The following is a 22,448-nucleotide window of genomic DNA, read 5'->3' as shown; positions in this document are numbered from 1 at the left end:
AAATATAACTGTCCATTTATTTTTACCACCTGCCTGCTCCAGCCAGCCCCTGCCCCGCTGGCTGCTGAGCTTTGCCATCCTGGGGTCCTGGCAGCAGAGAGGGGTGGTCAGCCCGGTGGCCCAGCCTCAGCCAGGGGTACCACAGCCCTGCAGCACAGCGGCTGTCACAGCTGTTAGGGTGACAGCCTCATCACAGCCTAGCCCGGCTAGGAAAAACTACCTTGCACCAGGAAGAACTGTGATACCAAACTGCTGGAAATTCTGAAATCTTACCATTTTTGGCATCAGCACTCCAATTTATATTTGCTTTCACCAGAACACAAAGTTTACCCTTCTTTTCTCTTTTCGCTTCCCTTCAGTTTAAAACATTATTCTCCTGCAATGAGACCATTTAGGAAAAAAAAGGGGGGTGGGATGGGTGTGTTTCTGCAAAAGTTTGGGGTTCCCCATTCCCCCCCCATCCTTTATCATACTGTAATTTTGTGATTTCAGTTTTCCTGCTTATTTGGAGTTGGCGTTGTAGAGTACCAGTCTATTTAGTTACTTCTATGCTGTTTGAACACATTGCTTCTTGAAAAGCTGGATTTTTATCTGTGCATAAAGAATATGGGGTTGGTCTTTTTCATTCTGTGGAATAGGTTAATATATTGCTTTTTATGGAAGGTTTAGCATAGACTCCAACAAGAATGTGAGTACCAGAAGGTGCCCGCCTGGCGAGGTTAGGGGACTTTCTAATGCTCCCTGTCCAAGAAGGGTCATTAAGAGCTGGCTCTCCTACACCTCTGTCATCTCTGTGTTGTGCAGCAAAGCTGTACCGTGAGTAGTTTATAGTATGTGTATTACGTGGCTCTCTGCAAAACTGTATTTACTCTTGCTGTCCCTAAATGAATGATTTGCGAAAGTGATGTGGTTTGGGCCCGAATTTATCATGCAGTTCTGTGGAGTATTTGAGCTTTGCTATCCCCAAATCATTCATTAAAGCCTCATGGACTTTGCCAGGCTACTGTTACCAGTGCTTTGAGCCTTCTTTGCTTTCAAATACATAAAAAGTGGTTGTAGAAATCAGGGAGGTTGTGGGCTATTCAGCTTGCTGATAAAGAAACGCTGTGTTGCATTAAACAGACTTTTAAACATCTTTGATTTTTGTAGACAGAAAACGAGATTGCTTTTTTCATTTCACTTTTCCATTTGTACCAGAAGTCTACAGTTACAGACAGAAGGAGGACTTCAACCCATGAAAAGCCTTCTAGAATTCAAATGTTAGTATCCAATAGTTATTAAAATCCAAGTATTTGAGATACTATTATTCAAATATGGGAAAATTACAGGGTGGGTTGTTTTTGGTTTTAAACATGAGGTTACGCTGCAGATGTAGCATACTTGGAAGAGGGGAGGAGAGGGATCTTGTCAGCCAAACGCCTTTTCCTCCTCTCCTTAGGGGTTTCATGTGCGTTTAAAAAAAAAAAAAAATCCCACATCTTCCTCCTCTGTGCACGTGTACAACACCTTATGGTTGGAGAACAGGAGTAGCCTGACAGAACCACATTTCCCCTGCAAGTTTGTGTACAGCTCTTATTATGTCTGTTATGGAAGACATGGAAGTGCTATGAAAAAGTTCCTCCTTTTTATACCAGGTTCTGTGCTTTCTCTATTTTTATTTTTTTTTAACTTGTGGTTAAGCAGTGGGAAACTTGTGACTGCTACAGAGCTTGATGGGCCTGTGCAGAAACCTCGTGGCAACAGCAAATTAGGTTCCTCAGTGTGTGACAAGTCACTGTTGCTACTGTTGTGGCTAAAATCCTGGCTCCTTGAAAGTTTGAGGTTTTGCATTGAACTTGATTTTAAATGCAAGCTTTCACCTGTGTGGAAACAAGCCTTTTTTCAAGAGGGAGCAGGATGGGAGGTTGCCTGCCCTGCCTGGGGGCCATTGTCAGCGTTGTTCTAACTTGGCAGAAGTGGGAAAGAGGAGAAGAGGCCATCTGCCAGTGCCCTCAACCTCCTGCTCCTGCCAGCCTTCTCCGTCTTGGAGAATCAAGCCCATACCTTCCAGACAGAAAACAGCCGTGTTGTGTTTACACCATGTTTGCTGTCACATGCCTGGGGACAGGCACTTCCAAGTCCTGCCGCCCTTCCCTTGCTGATGTGCAATGCCCTGTCCTGGTGAAGCAAATTGAAAGATGCAGAAAGATTTCAGGAGAGGCAAAGCAACGGATTAGCCCTCTGTTTTAATTTGCTGCTTGGGTCGGATATACTGGGTGGTGGGTGTTTTGGTTTGTTGAAGGGCAGACCTGTGTGGTGAGCGTTCAGCTCAGTTTCTGTTTGAAACATGAGACAGGAAGAGGGAAGACTTACTTGGCTTCTTTTATGACTTGTGTTTTCAGTAACTTTAGTGGAATTTGTGGTATAATTCAGATTTTCTCACTCCAACCTTACAAACTTCAAAGGCAAAGGCTTACTCCAATGAATTTTAATTGGCTTCAGGAGATAATAAGGTGATAGGGCGCATCAGAGATCTTTCTAGCTTTTATCCACCACCCCCCTTAGCCTTCCTCTGAGTATTTAGGCCAAAAGGGTAACTCTAGAAGAAATTCTGGGTACTATGTCATTTGCATTCAGAGACATGGTTCCTAAATCTTCACAGGAAAACTTTTCTCTTGTTTTCCTAGCACAATAAAATGCAAGAAAACTGTTTCATTAAAAATCTGGAAAAGACACGTTATCCATTTAGCTGTCACTCTAGATGTCCATTTCCCCTACCGTTGAATTGTTAAAGTAACTTTTCTTTTGTGTATAACATTTCCTTTCATTGATTTTATTGTATGTGACTGGTAGTCGTTTTCTGGGTGTAGCAATGTCTGATTTGTTGTTGCAGACAGAGCAGCCATCTGAGGTTGAATTGCATCCTCAGATGAGTAGACCCCCATCACAGGCAGAAGAGAACAGTTCAGCAAAAAAGGTGAGACCTGCACACATTTGTACCGTTGTGATTTGCCTTCATCAACAAATGCGGTTGTGTTAAGTTTTAAAGCAATTAAACAGGGGGTTAGGGTTACGTTTTCACATGTTTACCTTCTCTGGAGGTCAAGACGCTAGAGAGAACTGGGATCGCGTGTGACATCAGCTCAGATAAATCATTAAGAAAGGTCTTAGTATATACACATTGATGCATGTGCTTTGAGAGAGGCAGCTTGCCATTTGTTTCAAATCAATAGGGGCTTGTGGAGCCTTAGGGAAGACAAAAAAGAGCTTGATTGTACTCGACCCCTGTCTCATTGTAATTCTTCCAAATGGTGACGCACTTCTTGCTTCCAGTTACTGAGGATTCGGGTTTGATGTAAACACACCTGTTTGCTAGAGGTCGGGATTTGCCACTAAAGGTACATAGGCTGGGAAAGATCTGCTCAAGATTGTGAAGTTTCTAGTATTTTTTTTTTTTGTATGAACATACCATTTGTATAAAGTAAGCACTAAAATTGCAGTGGCGCTCGTCAAAGGGCCTTGCTTAGGGATGGAGTGGCCTTAGTAGTGGCTGTGAGCATTTCCCCACTCCTGGTCATGCTCCCACTGCCTCCTTCCACCAGCCCCAGCCAGAACAGGTTTTGACAGGGGGGAAATGCAGATCCTTCCCGCTCCAGCCCCTCCTGCAGCCAGGGAGCATCTGCAAGACCTTTGCTCAGCCCAGCCAAGAACTGTTGGCAGGTGCTGTATGTAGTATATACCTTGCCCAGGGAGCATCATCACACTTCTTACCCTAACAGGGAGCACAAACAGATGTCCGGTGTCATTTGCTATATGTGATAGGTCTTTCTGCACAGTGTCCTTGCTCCGCTTGTGCTCATGACGTGCTGCATCTAGCCTGGCCCTGCTTCTTCCTCGCTCTGCTTTGCAGCCCTGCTGGGGAGATGAAATCCTTGTGGCCCACCTACTTCATGTTCACCCTTGTCCCACCTGGATCCCCAAAACACATAGAAGCACCAGGCTATGGGGTGTGGAAGGCCAGGTGGTTGGTGCAGTGCTGACCCACCTTCCAAAGCCTGCTGCAACAGCAGCCAGCCAGAGAGCCCCTGCAGAGGGCTCTGCTTTTAGGTGTTGGATCGTTTTTTCCAATATTGCATTTGAAATGGAAGAGGATTTCATAGGATTTTGGCACTTCGAGGTGCCAAGACTAGGATTGTGCATTTGTCATCCCACCAGTTTATAGTTGTACAAGGCACATGCCAGTTCCTCACTTGACCTACGTTGTGTGTTTGCAAAGAGCTGCACATAAGCATAGGATTTCAGAGCATGGTATGATCTGAGAGCTGTGCAGCACTGATGTGCTGATATCCTGATCAAAAGATCTCATAATATGTTTAGATTATTCTTTTTTCCAGTAACGGCAGAACTGCTTTTTAGTGTTGAAACCTCTTGTTTCCTTGTTATTTAAATTCCTCTAATAATTGTAATCCCTCTAATACTAAGCATTGGTGATCTTAGTTGGTTTCATTCTGTGTCACTCATAATAGTCTCTTCTGCTGAGTCGCGCAGCTTACTACAGTGTTGGGTTTTTTCTTACAATTGCTGGGTCATTGAATGCTTCCTTATTTGTTTGGTGGTGGGTTTTTTTCTTATTTTATTAACATTTGGCCAAAATACAATCAGGAAGATAGTGTGGCCCAGTAAAATGGGCACTGTGCAAGTGATAATAACTGTGACACTAAATGTATGACCTTTATCAATTCACTTCATCTTTTTGAGTTTTAACTTTCTCATTCATGAATAAGAGAGATCTAATAATAAAATACACTGAAAAGGATATATTTATATTTCAGATTTAAAACAGCTATAAGGCATTAAAACTACTTCTCATTGCAAAAGAAGGGATGTCTTAATTTAAAATAATGAAAACACTTCTTGCCGCTGAAGTCATAAAAATCCAAGACATTCTTTTACCTACAAAACAGACTATTTCTTTCATGCAGCTTATCAAGAGAATTAACTGGCCTCCTACATTTCCAACATGTTCATTTTGCATGGATAGGTTTATACGTTTGTCTTTTTAACCTGTTTTCAGTGTTGGTTCATGTAAGGGAGGAGGAGAGAAAGGAGAGAGACTCTATGCCAGATGGGCGAGGGAGTAAGTTGGCATGCAAGTGATTGGTTATTGATTCTTACCAACTGAGCATAATTAAAAACAAATCTTGTTTTGGTTTTAATGCTTTTGGGTCAACCAGGGGCTAGTATATGTATTTATACCCCTCCGTCTGCACTCCCCCACCCCCCACAAATGCACACAGAGCTGTACAATCCAGTTCTGAGGAGCTTTTCATCCCGATGAAGGCAAAACACCAATATAATAATTTCATTCATTAAGAGGTTGCAGGAGTTATTGTTCCTTTTGTCAGAGTCAGAAACCTGAGAAGCTATTACCAAATCTGAATTCTGTACCTCTTTAAATTATGAAATCTTAGGCCAGCTGTCAGCAATTTCTATGTCACAAGTACTCCCCAGCCTAATGATGGGATGCATATGGCCTGACTTAATGTTGCTGTGCTTCCCCCTTGCAGGAGGTTGTTCTCGCTCAGCCACCGTCCAAACCTGCTCGCAGGAAGCTCCGGACAGAGGCGCAGGGGCTGGAGACTCCCGAGCTTTCTCCCACTATAAATGTGACTTCTTCCCTGCCAGCAGTCAAGTCTCACCTCCCAGTCCAAAAGTAAAAACCTGTACCAAGCATACCAGGCTGCACCGTGAGATCTGGTGTGGCGGGGTTTGCTCTTTGTGTGACTTTGTGCTTAATAGTTCTGGTTTTGAGAATGCTTCACAAGATACAGGTCTCTGAAATCTACATCTGTCTTTTCAAATGCAGACTTAAGTCTGTAGTGACTGTGTAAGTTGGAAATACTTGACTGATAGCCTCTTCAAAGGTGTTCTGCCTCTGTGTCTGGTAGACATGTCTGAAGAGCGGGCCTAGCTGTTCAGCCAGCATCTGTAACACAACTCCTTTTAGATCCATGGGTGCATGCTTTTGCCTTGCACATATCTTCTGGAATTTTGCTCATTCATGTGGACAGATATGACCAGATAAAAATGTAGGAAACAGAGTCACAAGATGCTTGATGTTGCATCATCACAAGGCAGGTTGGAAATGATCTTGCCACTGGTATGATCTGAGCCATAGACCACTTGTGATAATCCAGTAACTGCCAAACCCAGGCTGTGGTGTTTGCTGTCAGAAATACAGCTGTTGAAACTGACAGCAGCAAAGACTTGTAGAGATTTCACTACGTATTTATTTAGTGGCAGTGGAGAAGGGACTGTACAAATTGTAAGCAAAGGCACTTGGAGCCCTATTGGATCTATACATCTCCCTCCACTGAAACAGTGTGCCAACATTATAGCCCGCCTTCGCCCAAAGCCTTGCAAGGATGTCTGATTCAGTCTGAAACAAAACCAAGCTGCCCAAATCAGTTGAGCAGTTCTCGGCAAACTGTTTATCAGTGGATTGAATCTGTGCTGCATAATTGGAGATTAGAATAAGTAGTGAGACTCCTAGGATGCTCTTAAAGTGCTATTTTTGTGCTTTGGGAGTACATATTCCATAGAGGTTCAAAGAAAGATAACAGCATTTGTTAGCATCTCAACTTAATACTGCCTTGTCTATATCTTTTCTAAAATGTTTACATGACCACAGAGGTATATCACCCTGGTTTTTAGTTTTTCCTATCGTTTGTTGCTTTATAGCCTATGGAGAGTACTTAGAAGCAAAATTGTGAAGCAGAAAACTGACAGTTCACTGGAAGATAACAGCATAAAGACCTGTCTGTGCTGCAAAACAGATTCTGTTGCAAAGATCAGTGCCATCAGCCCTGTAGAGAGAAGAGCTAATGGGGACTGTGTACCACTGTGGACCTTCTTTAAATAGGGCATCTGGTTTAGATCAAATTTGTCATTAAAGAGCTCTTGATGCTTCATGTAAGACTTTAAAATAAGCTATTTGGAAAAAGGCTCGCGTATTCGCCAGTATTTTCTGTATTTTATTTCCTTTTTCCTGTTGTTACCTGTTTCGCAGAATAGATTGGTCCTTATGTACAGAACTGTCTCTTTTTGTCACTGTTTGCCTAACTAATTTCCTCCAGATTAGCTACTATGGGCTATAGAGTAATAATAATAATAGGAGATAAATCTTTTATTTAAACAGCAAGAGAGATGAGGAAAGTCCATAAGGCATCTACCTCTTCCTGTTTGTGACATCAGATGGTTTTGGTGGAAATGACTGCTTTGAATGACAGAAAGATTACTTTTTGAAGTAAAGACACATCAGAATCAGCAGTGGCCCAAAAAATCTGAGATGGTATTTTCATGCAGATGTCCTTTCTCTCCACATAGAATGCTTTTTGTATTTGCTGTTAACCACTCCTGAATCTTTAAAACTCATTTACAAGTGTCTGAAAACAGCTAATGCAAAGATGCTGCAATAAGCACAGCTATGCAGGGATTATTCTTAAGCTGAATCAGAGTGCAGTGATTTTTAAATAATTGAGACAACCTAAAATGTTTCTGTCATTTAGGTTAACAAGTCTGGCTGTTCTACTTTCAAATAGTCTACCCGATTCAGCCATCTCATTTCAGTGTTACCTTTTTTTTTTTTTTTTTTGTCTTAACTGTAGTTTGTACCTTGTCTTTGAAGTGTAGTCCAGTGTGTACAGAGTACAAACGTGCAAAATGGATGGCTGATCTTCTGGCATCAGCCACTGTTGGGGCTCTTAATTGAAATGTTTTGTATTTTATCTGTCTGGCAGACAGTCTTCCAAGCAGAAAAGGGCTATTCAGACCGCTATACGAAAAAACAAAGAAGCCAATGCTGTGCTCGCCAGGTTGAACAGTGAGCTCCAGCAGCAGCTGAAGGTAAGGAGTGCATTGAAAATTAGTGACAAAGCTCCCTTCAATCGGTTATGTGTCACTGCCAGCAGAGAGTCTTGTTCATCCTCTCAGATGAGACCTACTGCATTAATTCCTGCTTTCTGGAAGGGAATAACTGTACTGTATATGTGGGTAGGATGAGGCTTTCTGGGAAAAGTGTTAACGAGTGGGCCTATGGCTCCACTGGCAGTTAGAGTAAGTCTAAAGGGTGAACTTTGTCCTTCTGAAAAGTTTGGTAATACGGTGTCACCTAGTGCAGGAGAGCAACTCAAGCGTAACTTGTCTTCTGATCAGTTGTGCTACGTAACAGTCTCCTGGAGTCAGGCGTTTGGTATGCATGGACTGGCTAAACCATGCTTCACACGAACATCTAACACTGATTCTTTGTCTGCTGACTTGTCTTTTAACATGTTCTCAAGGAGCTGTTTTCTTACAAATACCAGTTCTCATTTTTCTGTTGTCTTAGTCCAAAGGTAGTACAGACTTCAGTTTTTCATCTGCTACAGCTTTTTTCTTCCTTGTATATTATGAATGCACTTGTCTGGAAGGGGGGGTGAACCCCCAGTTGCACTTTTTCTCTAGCCAAGGTGAAAGTTTGATGGATGTTCAGTTTTGCTTAATGCAATTCTTAACTGCTTTTCAAGAGTCTCATGAGGGGGATGCAGGGTAGATGCTCTGCGCTGGAATCATCAAAATGGAGGACAGCAGTTGAGATAAGCATGGAGATGGAAGCTTTTAATGACAGCACATTGCCATCATTCCTTAGCCTGATCAGGTCTTACTTGCTTCCATGCGCGACCTTCAGCATGCTTAAACTCCCTGACCTTCACAAAGCAGGCCAGTACTGTTACCTGTATTTTACAGCAGGGTGAGAGAAGCACGGAAGGACAGGGATTTGCCTAAGTTCACACAAGAGCAGAAAACTGAACTTGTCCTTCAAGTCATATCGCTGCCTGGAAGCTTTCTGATGGGAGCAGAGCTTTGCTGGTTTTACGGAGACCAGAAGACTTGAGGGGTACCCCTCAGGCACAGCTTTCACCGAGGCACAGGGAGTGTTCAAGTGCACTCCCATGGCAGGGGGCTGAGCCTGCCTTCTAAATGGGGTACCAAAGCCTGGAGGAGTCGCAGGGCAGCCTGGCTCCCACACTGGCCAGGGAGCCCTTTGATGGGAGGTCAGCGAGACGGGGGCAGCCTCGAGACCAGGAAGGACTTTTCCAGAATCGGTGATCCCCAAAGCCCTCACAGTTAGCTTCCAGCTGAGACTGGTAATCTTCCTGCCACAGCTGCCGAAGAGGTAGATTGCAAAGCCTGTGTCGTCTTAGAAAGGCTAAGTGGTGTTCATTCCCAAAAGGAAAGAGGTTGGTTGTGTGAACCAAAATTTCTCAATAAGCAGTTTTGAGGGAAACGTGATTTCAAAATAACCTGATTTACTTTGGTAAAAATGGCTCCATTGCATCTCAGGCTGTTCCACTGGCCAGTGGATGACTCCTCTCCATGATCATCGAAGCAAGTGCTCGAGCCTCTATATTGCCTTGCTGTAAGGAGACAGTGGACAGCTGTGTGGGGTGGTCGTAGGGCATCGGTGGGATGTTTTGAGACCTCAAGGAGAGTTATTTAAACAGCAGAGCCCCGAGCCTCCAGTCAGTGCCAGTGGTCTGCCTGGCTGCTCTCCACCAGAGCAGGGTGGTGCATGTGAGCATCCCAAAAGTTACAGCACATCTCTCCCTCCTGCAGGAGGTTCACAAGGAACGAATTGCCTTGGAAACACAGCTGGAGCAGCTACGTCCCGTCACCGTCTTGTGACTTCCCGCACTGCCGTGCAGCAGCGAGAGCGGAGCGCGGGTCCTGACAGCCATGCAAGGAGAGGAGCACGGTGCAGCTGAGCAGGGTTTTGGCTGCGGTGGTGGGAAGGACCGGCTTGTTGGGTCTCCCTTCACCCCGCTGCACGCATTTGCCTTTTTGCAGGTGAAGGAGGTACAGAAAACAAATAGCTGACTGCTGGATATTTCTGCATGGGAGGATGCTTTGCCGCCTTTCCTCCCTCTTCCCAGGCTGATGTGTAAATGCAGTCTACCACTGAAATGAATAACCTGAGAGTGTTTTATTTATGTAAAGAATTCCTGATTTATATGTGTTCTGGCAGCACCTCCTGCCCAATCATTAGGAGGTACAGAATTCTTGAATTCTTACTTAAATATAAACCTCATCTTCTGAGATGGCCTTCTGGATGTTACTGATTCCTGTAGGATTATATCACGGTGGAGTACCTGTGGGTTTAATGTATTACAGGAATAAAGCTCACTAGACATACAGAGTCTATCCGCAATCGCATGCCAGATAATTATTTTCTTAGTACTGTTTATTATGCAATCATGGATATATTTTAATCTTACAGAACTTGTATTTTATAAGTTCAAATCATAAGAAAGAACAGTAAAAAAAATACTAAAATCTAATTATTTTGGAAATTACAAAAAAAAAATGGTTTTTGAGCTATACCTTTCATATCACCAGTGTTTGATCACTTGCTTGCAACTGCCAGTGTCTCTGCATACTTTTACTGTGTGTGAGATCACTGGTTTACAGCTTTTTTCCTTTAAACAACAGCGTATTTCTAACAAGAGGTTAAAAATGCTTTCAGGGCATTTTTATAAGAGCTGTTCTGTGTACATTTATATTAGTCTGCTTTGTTGTCTTAATAGCTGCTGATTTGTTGTAAGAAGGTGTACAAGAACTGTACTTCCAAAAGAAGAAAGATAGCAAAAGTGCTATATATGAGGTTATAAAACGTGTGATGGAAATAATTGCCTTCAACAGGCTTTCATTAAGGTTCCTTTGCACCTCACTGGAGATGCTGCTGATAGGATAAAGCTGCTAATGCTCATCCATCTATTTTCTAAATGAAGAAACAAAGATTAGTTTTTAACCTGGGTCTGATCCAAGGCCAACTGGATCCTATAGGGATTTTTCTGTGGAAGCAGTGGTCGTTGGCTTCGGTCTCAGTTCTCACAATGGAAGCTTGCTAACTAATGTTGCTCTTTTTTTCTTGGGCCAGTCTTCTTAGATTGGGCAACTTCAGACATAACGATGCCAGCCCTGCTCCCACCATGGATATGGTGTGTGCGTCACTGCAAGGGAGGGTCACCTGCCTGTTATCCATCTTAACCATGACGCTGCACGTGTTTCATATCCTGTTGTTCACTGACCTAATTTAACTGTACGCGTTTGCCTTGCAGAAGTGGTGAAACAGTTTTTTTACTGTTGTTGGTGTGATGCTTTCTCCCTGTAGCTAGAGGGTGACCCTGGGGCTGGGAGGAAGGAGAAGCAGATTTGAAGCATCTGGGTAGCCTCCCTTCTGGGTGTATTATGGAGTGGCTGCAGTGAGATATCAGAGGATACCAGATCAGCCAAAAGTTTTGTTGAGAGATAAGGCAGACATCAATAGGGATGTTCAAAGTGATGAGGAAACGGGCCGCTTTTTCTGAAAGAGATACGGGTGTGGGACATGGATCCAGAAGTCTGAAGGTGACAATAAGTATTTGCAGAACTGTTACTACAAATCTGTTTTTGTAATGCATTGGGTTTGATTCAACTAAATATCACTGTCACCAAATAACAACCGTTTCTCTGGATTTGAGACTTCTTTTGTGTGACTGTTGCATAGTTGGGGTCAGGCGGTCATTCCAGGTCAGTGACAAAATGCAGGAACTGCATGCAGACTTTTCCGGGAAGCTGCAAAAGAGCTGCTGCCTTCTTGCTAGTAGTGGAACTGTTCAGAAGTTACAATCATTTATTTCATATGTTCATAACACTTGAGTCATTCCTGAGATTTTAATGAGGTTAAGTGCTTGCTCTGTTTGCTTTTTAGTTCTTACATTGTCATTTGGTTAATAAGCCCCTACTATTCAATAGGAAATAATCATATGGCACATTTGCTTTTTATTTTATAGTGATTTTCCAAGGACAATTTTTCAATGATGACAGAGGGGCATGCACATTTGCATTTTGAAGGCAGTGGAGAATTTTTTCATGTTTTATGGGAGCTTCCTTTAGAATAATCCCCCATTTATTTCACTTGGGTTATTCATGGAACAGATGCTGTTCAAAGGAAGAGTGGAAAAGTCTGCTTTATGTCTTTTTCAAATGTCTCCCTTCTAACGTACAGGGAGGGGGTTTCATTCACTGGCAATTAGGATACTTGGTTAGCCAACAATGAAATACTTACTCAGTTGTTACTCTACCACTGGACTTAATAAATTAAAAATTTTAACCATCCCTGCATTTTCAGGGTTGCAATCAAATGCCCCACTGGGCTTCAAATGTCCCACTTCAAGGCCTGCACTGTGAGTTGATTTATATTCTGTTTGGTGAAATGTCAGCTATGATGATACACTACTGCACATAGAGAGTAAAGCGAAATATTCAAGGAGAAATGTTGGTGTGTTATACATATGATGCAGGAAGTTACTCTTCTGTATGTCTCAGTACTTAAGCATTCATGATAGCCCATGCAAAATGAAAAAATGTGTCTGATTTTGGGAGTCTGTTAGCATTTTCAGAGGGAGAGGAGAGGGCATCGTGAAGCTATGGGCAGTGCTTCTGGCAGTTGCTCCATGCAGCTATGCGCATGAGTACTATCAACAGAACCTGGCTGGACAGAATTCACATCTAAATGCAGCATCACAAATTTTGTCAAAAAATAATTCTTCCTTTGGAAAAATGTGGGTACAGCAAAGTCGTCATTTCTTGCAGAAACCTTTACTTTCTGAAGCTTTGGATGGGAGATGCCCCTAGACCCAAGGCACAGCAGCTGGTCAGAAGGGGAGAGCTCACAGGCAGTTTGCTCAGTGTTCAGGGCACTTTCTTGAGTGACAGGAGAGCAATCAACTTTAAGCCCCTGACATGCCTGACTGAGAACAGCAACTAGGATCTGCTTATCCCAGCTTACAGCCTGACCGAGGAGCTAGAGCAGCTCCCCATGCATGAGGTCTCGCTCTCCTCAGTGCATGGTTTCTGTAGGTATTTATGCAGAGCAGAACGTCCCCAGCAAGACAGGGTAACTGGGAACAGGAGCTGGAGCACAGCTTCCTTGCACGTGAGAGGATGCGCTGACCGTGATGAGCCTGATGCCCGTTGCTCAGTCTTCAATTTCCTGCAGCTATTCTGGTTTGGACAATTAAATACTTTTGTCTGCGGGCCAAGACTAGGCAGAGCAGATAAGAATCTTCCTCTGTGTCTGTGTGAGTGTGCACTCATGTGTCTTCCTTTTGATCATGCATTTCTGTATGGATCTGTTAATGTTCATATCACCTGATACCTTTGTTTGAAATACATGTTTCAGTACATGGTAATTCAGTGGTCGAAAAGAAGAATTCCCAGCTAAGTGTAGTGACTGGTTGCCTTTATAGATCAAGCCATTTTTATGTGAGCCTTTAAATATAAATAATGACCTGGTAATTATGCAAGGCAAACAGCTTCCATTCATTTCAGAGGCATTCCTTTAAACAAACTCTCTGGGAACAAACATTAATTCTTAATAATCAATGTCCTTCTTCTGGTTATTAATTTTATACTAGTATGCAGTGGAAACATTAGCACCTCTTTCCAGACAGTTCTCAGCTCTCTCTTCCAGACAGTTTTGGTGATGTAGCAAAAATGTCAGCGATGAGTAGATTCAGCCCTGTTATTGGTAAGTTGGTGAATATCCTTTTTAACTCAAAATACTATCTCCAAACTATTTTTACGTGCATGGCAGTAGTTTTGCTGGTGGATACAGAATTCCGAGATCAGGGAGAGGAACTTGTTCAGCTATCATTCACAGTCCCAGCTTGACACTGCCAGGGCTAACCAGCGTGGGGTGGTGACAGCTTGCATGGTAAAATGCCCCCAAAGGCATGGTTGGGACATGGGAACCCTTCATGGTGAGCATTTAGGATGAGCATGACAAGAAAATTGCCTTTTGGTGGTGTATAAGCTGCTTTCTGCCAGCTGAGCTTCTAGGTCAGGAGAAGGAGAGCTGGTAGAAGTTGCTAGCCAGGGAATGAGGGGTGTCTGTTCTCCAGCACCATCCCTTCAGCACACACAGTCCTTGACAAGAAAATACATGGGCTCATGAAGCCACATATTTTATTGACTAAAGAGTAAAAGTATTTTTTCAGGAAAAAAACCCCAGATCCTAAGTGGTATAGTACGTTTGAGAAGAGACGATGTATTTTGAAGCTTTTTTCAGTTATCTTCATGATAATGTGCTGTGAACATATGCATTATGTTTTACTCTGTTAATGATTCTTTGATATAAAAAAAATTGTATTGCAAGCATTATCATTGTTAATCTAAAAAAAAGTACCCTGAGGCTATTATATATTTGAATTTTAACTTAAAAAGTAGATAGCCAGATTTAAGCAATTTGTTTTCACAGCTGCAGACTGTCCACGTGGTAAGCTGCAAAATGTATAGTGTTCTATACTATGCCCATCTAATTTTGGAAAATGTATGTGATATGGAGCTGGGTGCTGCATTAAAATAAAAGCGTCCAATAACTTCAAATTGCCTTGCTTTTGTGGTTTATTTAGGATGTTGATTGTGCAGATCTGCCAGGAGAGCAGAAACTGTGACTCGCTGTGGAAAAAAACCAGCGTTGAAATGGCTGACCTTCTGCCATGGAAGATGAAATCACTTAGGTTGGAGTTGTGTGTACGAGAGAGAGACGGAGACACGTAAAGTGAAATCGTATTTCCTCAGGCTTCACTTAAGTCAGAACTTCATTTTTACTTTGTCAGGCCTCACTTTGACAGAATTCGGACTTAGCTCTGTGGTTAAGGCCGAGGAAGCTCACCCTTTTCTACCCTGGATGGCACCGCCATGAAGGGAGCGCCCTTTCCAGCCTCCAGCAGACCCTTGGTCGGAGGGTGCCCAGGCGGGAGCAGCAGGAGGACTCCAGCTGTTGCCCCCAGCACCCCCATCGTCAGTGGGTTTGGCCACTTGTCAACTGCAAGAGCTGAAGTTAATCTGGGAAAAGGAACATGGAATGGCTGGCCTTGGTGGGCACGCAGCTGGAGGGGCCTGGGTACTTCTCTTTAACTAGTCTGATTTTTTTAAGAATTATGTCACAGCTATCCAAAGAGCAGAGCTTTATAAGAGGAAATAATTAGTAGTAAATACAGCATTAAACCATGACAAGCGATGTTTTATTGCCCTAAAAATATGTCTCTGGTGCACGTGAGGCACAAGGCCAAGGTGTTAAAAACTTGTAAATATCCTGTAGGGAGCTCTTCTGCATCGGCAGCGGGATGGATTTAGATGGCTCCTCCATTCTTAGTTTTTACCATTAGATGGTACTCTGGGGTGCCTTCATGCAGATCTAGATTGGCACTCCATATTTAAATTCACGTTCCCAATAATCTTTCTTTAAAAGATGCATCTTCCTGCTCTAGAAAAAAAGTTCTTAGTGGAAGTGGGAAGGAAAAGAAATAAGAGAAGCTTCGAAAGTCCTTTCTGCTGTTTTTAAGGTAGTGCCTCTTCACAGGCATGCCCGCTTAGATGGGATGCTTACATGGCTTCTGTGGCAAAGCGGAATAAAGGAGAATTAACAAATGGACAAGATCCCTGGCCATTTGTAGCCCATAGCTGAATCGCTCTTTTACCTGGTGGTCTCATTGCTCCCTCCTGTTTCACCTCCCCCACCATCCCCTTGGGCACAGTGTGCCCTCAAAACAAATGCGTCTTGGAGTGGGGGGGGGGGGGGGGTTGGGTACGTGAGGTCAGCTTGCAGCAGGCTTTCAAGTCCCCAGTATCCCCTCAGCGACCACAGATGTAGGGACCTGTCTGGAAGCAGTGGCATTAGCTCTGTTATCCCAGCTAAATGCCCAATTGGTATTCCCAGTTAGATCCTGAATTGGCTCACGTTTATTGATTGTTAACTTAAATAGCACAAGGTAGGAAGACTGTCTTATTTGAGGACATTTTGAGGATGCTTTATGCATCAGAAATGTGATGAGCTAGACAAGACCAAGGCTATGTATTGCATGTTACCTGGTTTTGGAGGGAGAAGGGAGAGGGGGTTCTTTATTAGCTAGGCTACTCCCACAAGAAACCTCATTTTTTTACTTCCCATCTTCGGTTCAAGTAGGGAAGTTACTTATCACTGTGCTGTGGTCTTTGATGGAGCGTGGATATAACAGCTGGCAAACATGCAGGTAACATCTGTCTGCTACAGGATGCCCTCACCCTGTGGGGATGAGCAGTAGCGGAGCAGTGATGGTGTGCCCAGCCCTGTGACAGCAAATGGCATGCAGAGCCCAGCAAGGAGGGAAGCGGAGAAGGAAGCACTGTGTAAGCTCTGGTGGGACCACGATGGAGGGAAGACATGGCTCAAGAAAAGTAACCGTGCTTCTGAAGGAGCAGGGAAGTCAGTGTACCTTCCTCCACCCCCACACACACCAGTAATGTGCCTACAAAAGCTGTGCCAGGCAGGAGGCTTGGATGTAGGGCTGCCACTTGATACACCAGCTATTCCCTTCCAAGGTCACGTAAAGAATTCAGTAGCTGATGCTGTCTGTCGCAGGTTCAGGGTGCGTTAAGCCAGCAATACCGGTGTTTGGCAGACCAATACAGAGCATGCTTTGTTTACTATGGTTTTCATGCTCTTATCTGAGAGGAAAAAGCCAGCACATGATCTCAGCTGGGTCTTGTTTCCCAGCCCTGTGCTGTTTCTAAAGGACACTGTATACTCAATGAGAAATAATGGCTTCCTGTTTCATTAATGAGTTCTAACAGCAATTTCCCTTCAGAGTCTTCACCTTGGGTGATGGAGGTGTGCACTTCCAAAAGTAATTAGCCCTTGGGGGTGGCCGTGTTGGGAGGCACTATTCTTTACCAACAGAAAAGAAACTCGTTTTTGGGTGTCTCAGCTTGGATGCTAAAGAAACCAGTGCTGCCAGCATCACTGGTCACTTGAAGCTATCAGCTAAAATGTTTCCTCGGATTGAAAGAGTTCCCCTTGGGAAAAATATTGTTTCCAGTGCTTAGTACTATACCACATGGCAAACACAAACAAACAAAAAAAAGCTGTTGCTTTGATTCTTTGATTGTTTTCCAAATATCGGGTGATTGTATAACTCAGAAGGTGCCTCTTCTTTTTTTACTCCACTTGCATTAGGGCAAATAGTAACACATATTTTTAAGCCTGCTGCAGGTGTATCATGCTCCAGTTAGAGCTGGCCACTAAGCGCCCGTGGGGCTATGCCAGAGTGAGACAGGGACTGGGTGTTTGTGCCAGGTGTAGCAGGCGGAAGGGCCGCAGAGGCAGTCCAGCAGTGTCTTCCTCCTGCTCCGAGTTTTACCACCGTGGGTGAGCTCTGTTTGGAGGAAGAAAAATGCAGTGTGACTTTTCCCACCTTAGTTATGAAGCTAACTTAGCTTAATGCATATTTTAATGGGTTGAATCCTCAACCATAGTTTTTTTCTCCTTTGCCTTGATTTCTAAGTTTGGCACCCTGCAGTTGCTTGGGTTTGCACGAACTGGAAAGACTGAGCAGAGCACAGGTGCTTACTGGCTGGTCCTGCTCTCAGCCCACAGCCCAAGGGACTCGGCGTGCTTTTGCTGTTGCCTACAAATGTATGGTTGGGCTTACAACTTTGCTGTGGTTTGGTTGATTCTGGAGTGGCTTTGGGTGCGGGTGATGATGCACAGGGACCTCTTCATGACATATGGGCTGGGTGCAGATCATTTCATGAGCTTGCAGGTTTGCAATCTGGATATTGAAATGGTCTGTGAAAACCTGCACTGGGCTCAAACATTGAGCACAGAAACCCAAGGGTGCTTGATAGAGTTTGGGAAAAGTTACAGAAATAACATTTGAGACTAACAGCAACACTAACGCAGCACACGCATAGCTGTTGCTCCAGGTTGGCCTATCTCAGCCTGGATGTCACTTTGACGTTGGGCAGTGCCAAAAAGTGTTGCAGGAAAAGGGAAGAACCCGAAAGTTGTCAAAAATGGTTCAGTAAATAGACTTTGGATGATCACTGCCTTGGCTGATGTGCTGGTGTTTCTTCTGGCATCTCTGAATCCTGAAGCATGGATTGCTGCAGTCTGCTCGAGACCAGCATCCGCTTCACTTTAGACCACAGCAATTTCTGTCTTCTGTGAACTGAGACAGAGTAATACCTGTAATCACGCTCAGCAGTATAACCTCTATACAAATGTATTTACAGAAGTTTCTGCTTTACTTCTCTATTTGCCTTTTTTTTTTTTTTTATAATTTCCTGTGTTTTTTTTCTCCAGTATAGACAGAGGAATTCAGTCTGTCTTTTTCCAGACATTTCTTTGTCTCTGGTTGGTTTTGCTGCCTCTCTCTCTCTGGGCCTTTTCTCCTTCCTTTTATTGTTTTCTTAAACTAGGGTAGCCAAAACTGAAGCCAGTTTGTTGTCATCTTGTTTCTAAAGCAGTGACTCTGTAAAATACAGCATCATGACAACTAGAAGTTTATACTTTTTTTTTTTTTTTTTTTCCCCCCTCCTCTATCTGGCAGTCCTGCAAACAGCAGCTGGCATCCTGGAAGGGTGGGATCATCCTAGTAGACTGAGAATTTGTAAATAACACTGTACAAGTCAGTAAAAGAAGGTGTGAGTCTCTGTCTCTCACTCTCTTTTCTCGATGTTTGCATCAAACCTAAGGCATCATTTTAAAATCATAATTTTATTTTAAACCATCAGAAGGGTGTGTGAGCCGCCCTGCCCCACAGCAGGTATGCTCTGTAACTCTGCATTTCTCAGGAACTGCATGGAAAAGTTTCTGCATGAGCTGGAGAGGAGAGCCTGTATCTCCCTGAAAAATCGGTGTCTTTTCAGACCGATAAAAATTGTCCTCTGACCTCATGCATTTTGATTTCTGCTCCCTCAGGTATAACAGCATCACTGTGTGCATCTCCTGAGAATGCAAATCCCAAGCTCAGGAATTGCTCTGCAGCTTATGGTAATGGTAACTGAGCCTGGGCTTGGGAAGCTCCCAGGGAGAAGGACAATTTTGTAGGTAATTTTACATCCTGAAGTGTCTCATTAACAGTCTGATCTATTTAGTCTCAAGAAGAAGCAGCGGGATCAAAGGCAGGAGAGGAGTGAGATATCAAAATCAGTTCTAATAAAATTAATAAATATCTCAATTTTTATTTCCCTTAAATAGGAGTATTTATTGCTCCTCTTTGAATTTTGCAAAGCCTTTTGAGAGTTGCTCTAATTTTTGTGCTCAGACATCACTGCACATTTTGCCTTATGCAGCTGTCTTTTATCATTAGGGAAGAAGTAATAATTCAGGCCTCAAATTTAGCTTTTGTCTGAAAGAAATCAGGTTGATTATTTACTCTCTACACAATAGGATACCATATAATCCTCTCATCTGTTAGAAGGGCACAAGTTATTTATGTTAATCCTCAACCTAGATGTATGTGTTAGTAGCTGTTGTTTTGCGTCAATAGTTTTATTATACATCTTCTAATACAATGGGAAGTGGGTGACATGAAAGGGAACGTGAATTCGCTTGCTGCGCGTGTTAAGTTTGCTGTAGGCAGGTGCTGAAGCAGTAATTCTGCAGGTCACAGTAGCCACAGCGCTGAGAAAGACTGGTCTGTTGTCCAAGTTGAGTGAAATACAGAAGTCAATACACATCCCAAGTGGTAAAAATAAATTTTAGACGTTCTTCAGTGACTTAAGAAATTAGTAGGAAACCCAACTTGATCTGAAAGGGTTTGGTTTTCACTTTCTCTGTGTTATGTTGGCCAAGGTGTTACAAGTCCCAGTGACTGAAATTTATGAATACAGCTTTCAAAGTTACAAGGTGGCCTTAGAAATAGTGCGAACTAAAAATGAAATGGGAAGTTTGTTTAATGTGACTTCTGGCTCCTCTGTCTTTATTCAGGGCACCTTTTTAATGCTTGACCACAGATTTTTCAGAATTAAAGCTAAGCTTACTTTTTTTTAATCCTTTGCTTCCAGCAGCTGGAGCTTTAAGAAATACTGGTGATACTCAAAGAGAGCAAATAGGCAGCAGTGCTATTCAGCTGTCGATATATATGTAGCAGCATTGCTGCCATCCTAAAGCATCGTATCCAACGTGTAAATAATAGCCATATAACCCCCCCAAAACTAACAGCTTCAGTATTACCCTTTTCATTCTCCAAAACAAATAAAAGAAATTTCAGTGAATACACCATTATTTTGCATGGTTTTATTTATTCTAAATCAAAATATCTGGTGTCAAAATAGCTGATATTTTACTCAAACCTGTCCTGTCTCTGGTGTCAAGTGCAGAGTGTGAAAGCTGCCAGACTGACATGCCTGGATGTGGAGTTTCCATGGCTATAAATAGAAAGAGCATTTCCAGCTTCTCTTCTAAAGGTCCTTCTGCCAGCGGGGGGTCAGAAACTGTGACTTCCAAGGACCCACCATAAAGGAGTAAACATAGATGAGCTGTATTTTCCTCTAGCACCGAGGCTAACCTTCTCAGAGAAGACTGCCAGAGTGTTTGGGGCTATTATGTGCCCAGTGATGGGACCAGAGGCAATGGGCACAAACTGAAACGCAGGAGGTTCCTGCTAAACATCAGGAAACACTTCTTCACTGCGAGGGTGACAGCCCTGGCACAGGTTGCCCAGGGAGGCTGCGGAGTCTCCATCCTTGGAGATACTCAAAATCCGCTTGGATGCGGTCCTGGGCAATTAGCCCTAGGTGGCCCTGCTTGAGCAGGAGGGTTGGACCAGGTGATCGCCAGAGGACCCTTCCAACCTCAATCAGTCTGGGATTATGTGATTAATAGACAAGGTCAATATTGTCCCTTTAGAAATGGGAACATTGCATCTGTATTAACCACCATATCCAGCTTTGTAAGAGAAGTTAGAAGGCATTCCTCGCTGTATTTTGCTTATGCATTGTGGCACGCATATATTTCATGTTTAGGCAGCAGCAGCCTATCATAATTATTTAGCTAAGTGTTTCTACAGGGAAAATTAATGAAACTGAATTCTTGTTTCTGTGCCCTGGAGAGGCAGGAGAGCAGTGATCTTTGCTCTGAAAACACTTTCGGGGCAGAGAAATCACAGCCTCTGTTTCTGACACGGCCAGCTTGTTACTGCAACTCCTCCATCAAAAATCTCTCTCAACCCAACAACGTTGGCCGTTGGCCAGTACCATCAGCCTTCCTGGAGGCAAACAGGATTGGCCTCAGCACATAACCCACTTTTTTGACGACTGTCATTTCAGAGAGACTGAATTATTTAATCAGCAGTGACCTACTAACATGTATGTGGCAGGTGCAACCGGGCTCAGTGAACTAATGAAGTATGGATGGCCCTGGCTCAAGAGTCTGGGGGATGAATCGGGAAGCTAATATGGGATGAGCCAGCCAAAGAGATTATTTTCTTGCACAGGCAATGGGGAGAGCTCCACAAAGCTGTCTGAAATCCTGCCTTCCTAGAAATCCACTGCTTTAAGCTTACAGACTGGATTCTTTGGCCCACCAAAGGCAGCCAGGACACCCTGTAATCATCTGACAAGGGAACAGGAAGACCTGGACTTTATTCAGCATTAGCGTGAAGGCAACTGGAAAACCTCTACTGATGCTGCTGGCCGGGGGCAGGTGCTGAACTCACCCGCCAGCATCCCACACAGCAGCGCAGGCCCGTGGCAGGCGGCTGCTCGTGAATAACGGTATTAATGGAACGGGTTACAGTTACATTAATAAAATATTATCCTGAGGAAATAATCTGATTAATTCTGAGAGGAAAAAGTGCTTGAGGCTGTCTCTGCTGTCATGGTGCTTGATTATTTGCCGCTGACACTGCAGACGAGAGTCTGGCTCTCAGATGCCTGCCCCCAGAGAGGAAAGATTATCCAGGCGTTAGGGCGTGAGCCACGGAAATCTGGATTCAAATCCTCCTCTGCCGCAGCCCTTTCTGCAGCCTCGGGAAGCCGTCAGAGGTGGAGTTAGCCTTGCTTAATTAATTAATTATTTATTAATTAGTTAAGAAGAGTTAAAGCTTTCGTGTCAGCTACTCCTCTGGCCTCCCTCTGCATTGGCGAGGAGAGCAGGGCACGTGTGGAGGGCAGCTCCCGCGGGGTGGCCGCACTAGTGAGTACAGGAGGGCTCCCGGCTCCCGGCACCCAGCCGCGGTCCCCATCCCACTCGCGCCTTGAACGGCCTCGCGGCAGCACTGCCCCCCTGCCTCCCCGGCCCCATAGCTGCCCCCTCCTGCCCTGGCAATGCCCCGCGAGCCCTGCTGCCACCCCGATCAAGGAACAGAAGTGAATTGATGCCCACCTGGCAAAACCCATGTCTTTTTAAGCCAAGCCAATTCCTTCCTTCGGCTTGCTGAAGAACATTTGTGCTGGCGCCAGGGCGGTAGAGGTGGGAAACAAGGTGGGGAGGGTGGGCATGTGGGGAGCAGGACTGCCAGAAATGGACACCTTAAATAGATGCCTGGGTTTGAACGGGTTGGCATGAGGGGAGGTGGGAGGTGAGCCCCGTCATCAGCCTCACTGCGTCGGCCCAAAGCGCT

The 22,448-nt window shown here is 44.0% G+C and overlaps 1 protein-coding gene across 4 annotated transcripts in view; it reads left to right on the top strand.

Annotated features, from left to right (window-relative positions):
• Positions 1-14,445, top strand: part of REPS2 (RALBP1 associated Eps domain containing 2) — a 103,610-nt gene extending 89,165 nt beyond the window's left edge. For 2 of the 4 annotated variants that reach the window (XM_040582662.1, XM_040582659.1), the window contains 4 exons: positions 2,873-2,956; positions 5,547-5,692; positions 7,779-7,884; positions 9,634-14,445. In XM_040582662.1, coding sequence (XP_040438596.1) covers positions 2,873-2,956; positions 5,547-5,692; positions 7,779-7,884; positions 9,634-9,702 — 405 coding nt within the window. In that variant the 3' untranslated portion in view covers positions 9,703-14,445. The remainder of the gene's footprint in view (positions 1-2,872; positions 2,957-5,546; positions 5,693-7,778; positions 7,885-9,633) is intronic. The other 2 variants (XM_040582660.1, XM_040582661.1) reach the window with 2 other exon arrangements.
• Positions 14,446-22,448: the final 8,003 nt, after the last annotated feature.

This window comes from Falco naumanni, chromosome 2 (assembly GCF_017639655.2).
Source record: "Falco naumanni isolate bFalNau1 chromosome 2, bFalNau1.pat, whole genome shotgun sequence".
NCBI classification, from domain to species: Eukaryota; Metazoa; Chordata; class Aves; order Falconiformes; family Falconidae; genus Falco; species Falco naumanni.
This window is presented reverse-complemented; position numbering and strand designations above follow the sequence as displayed.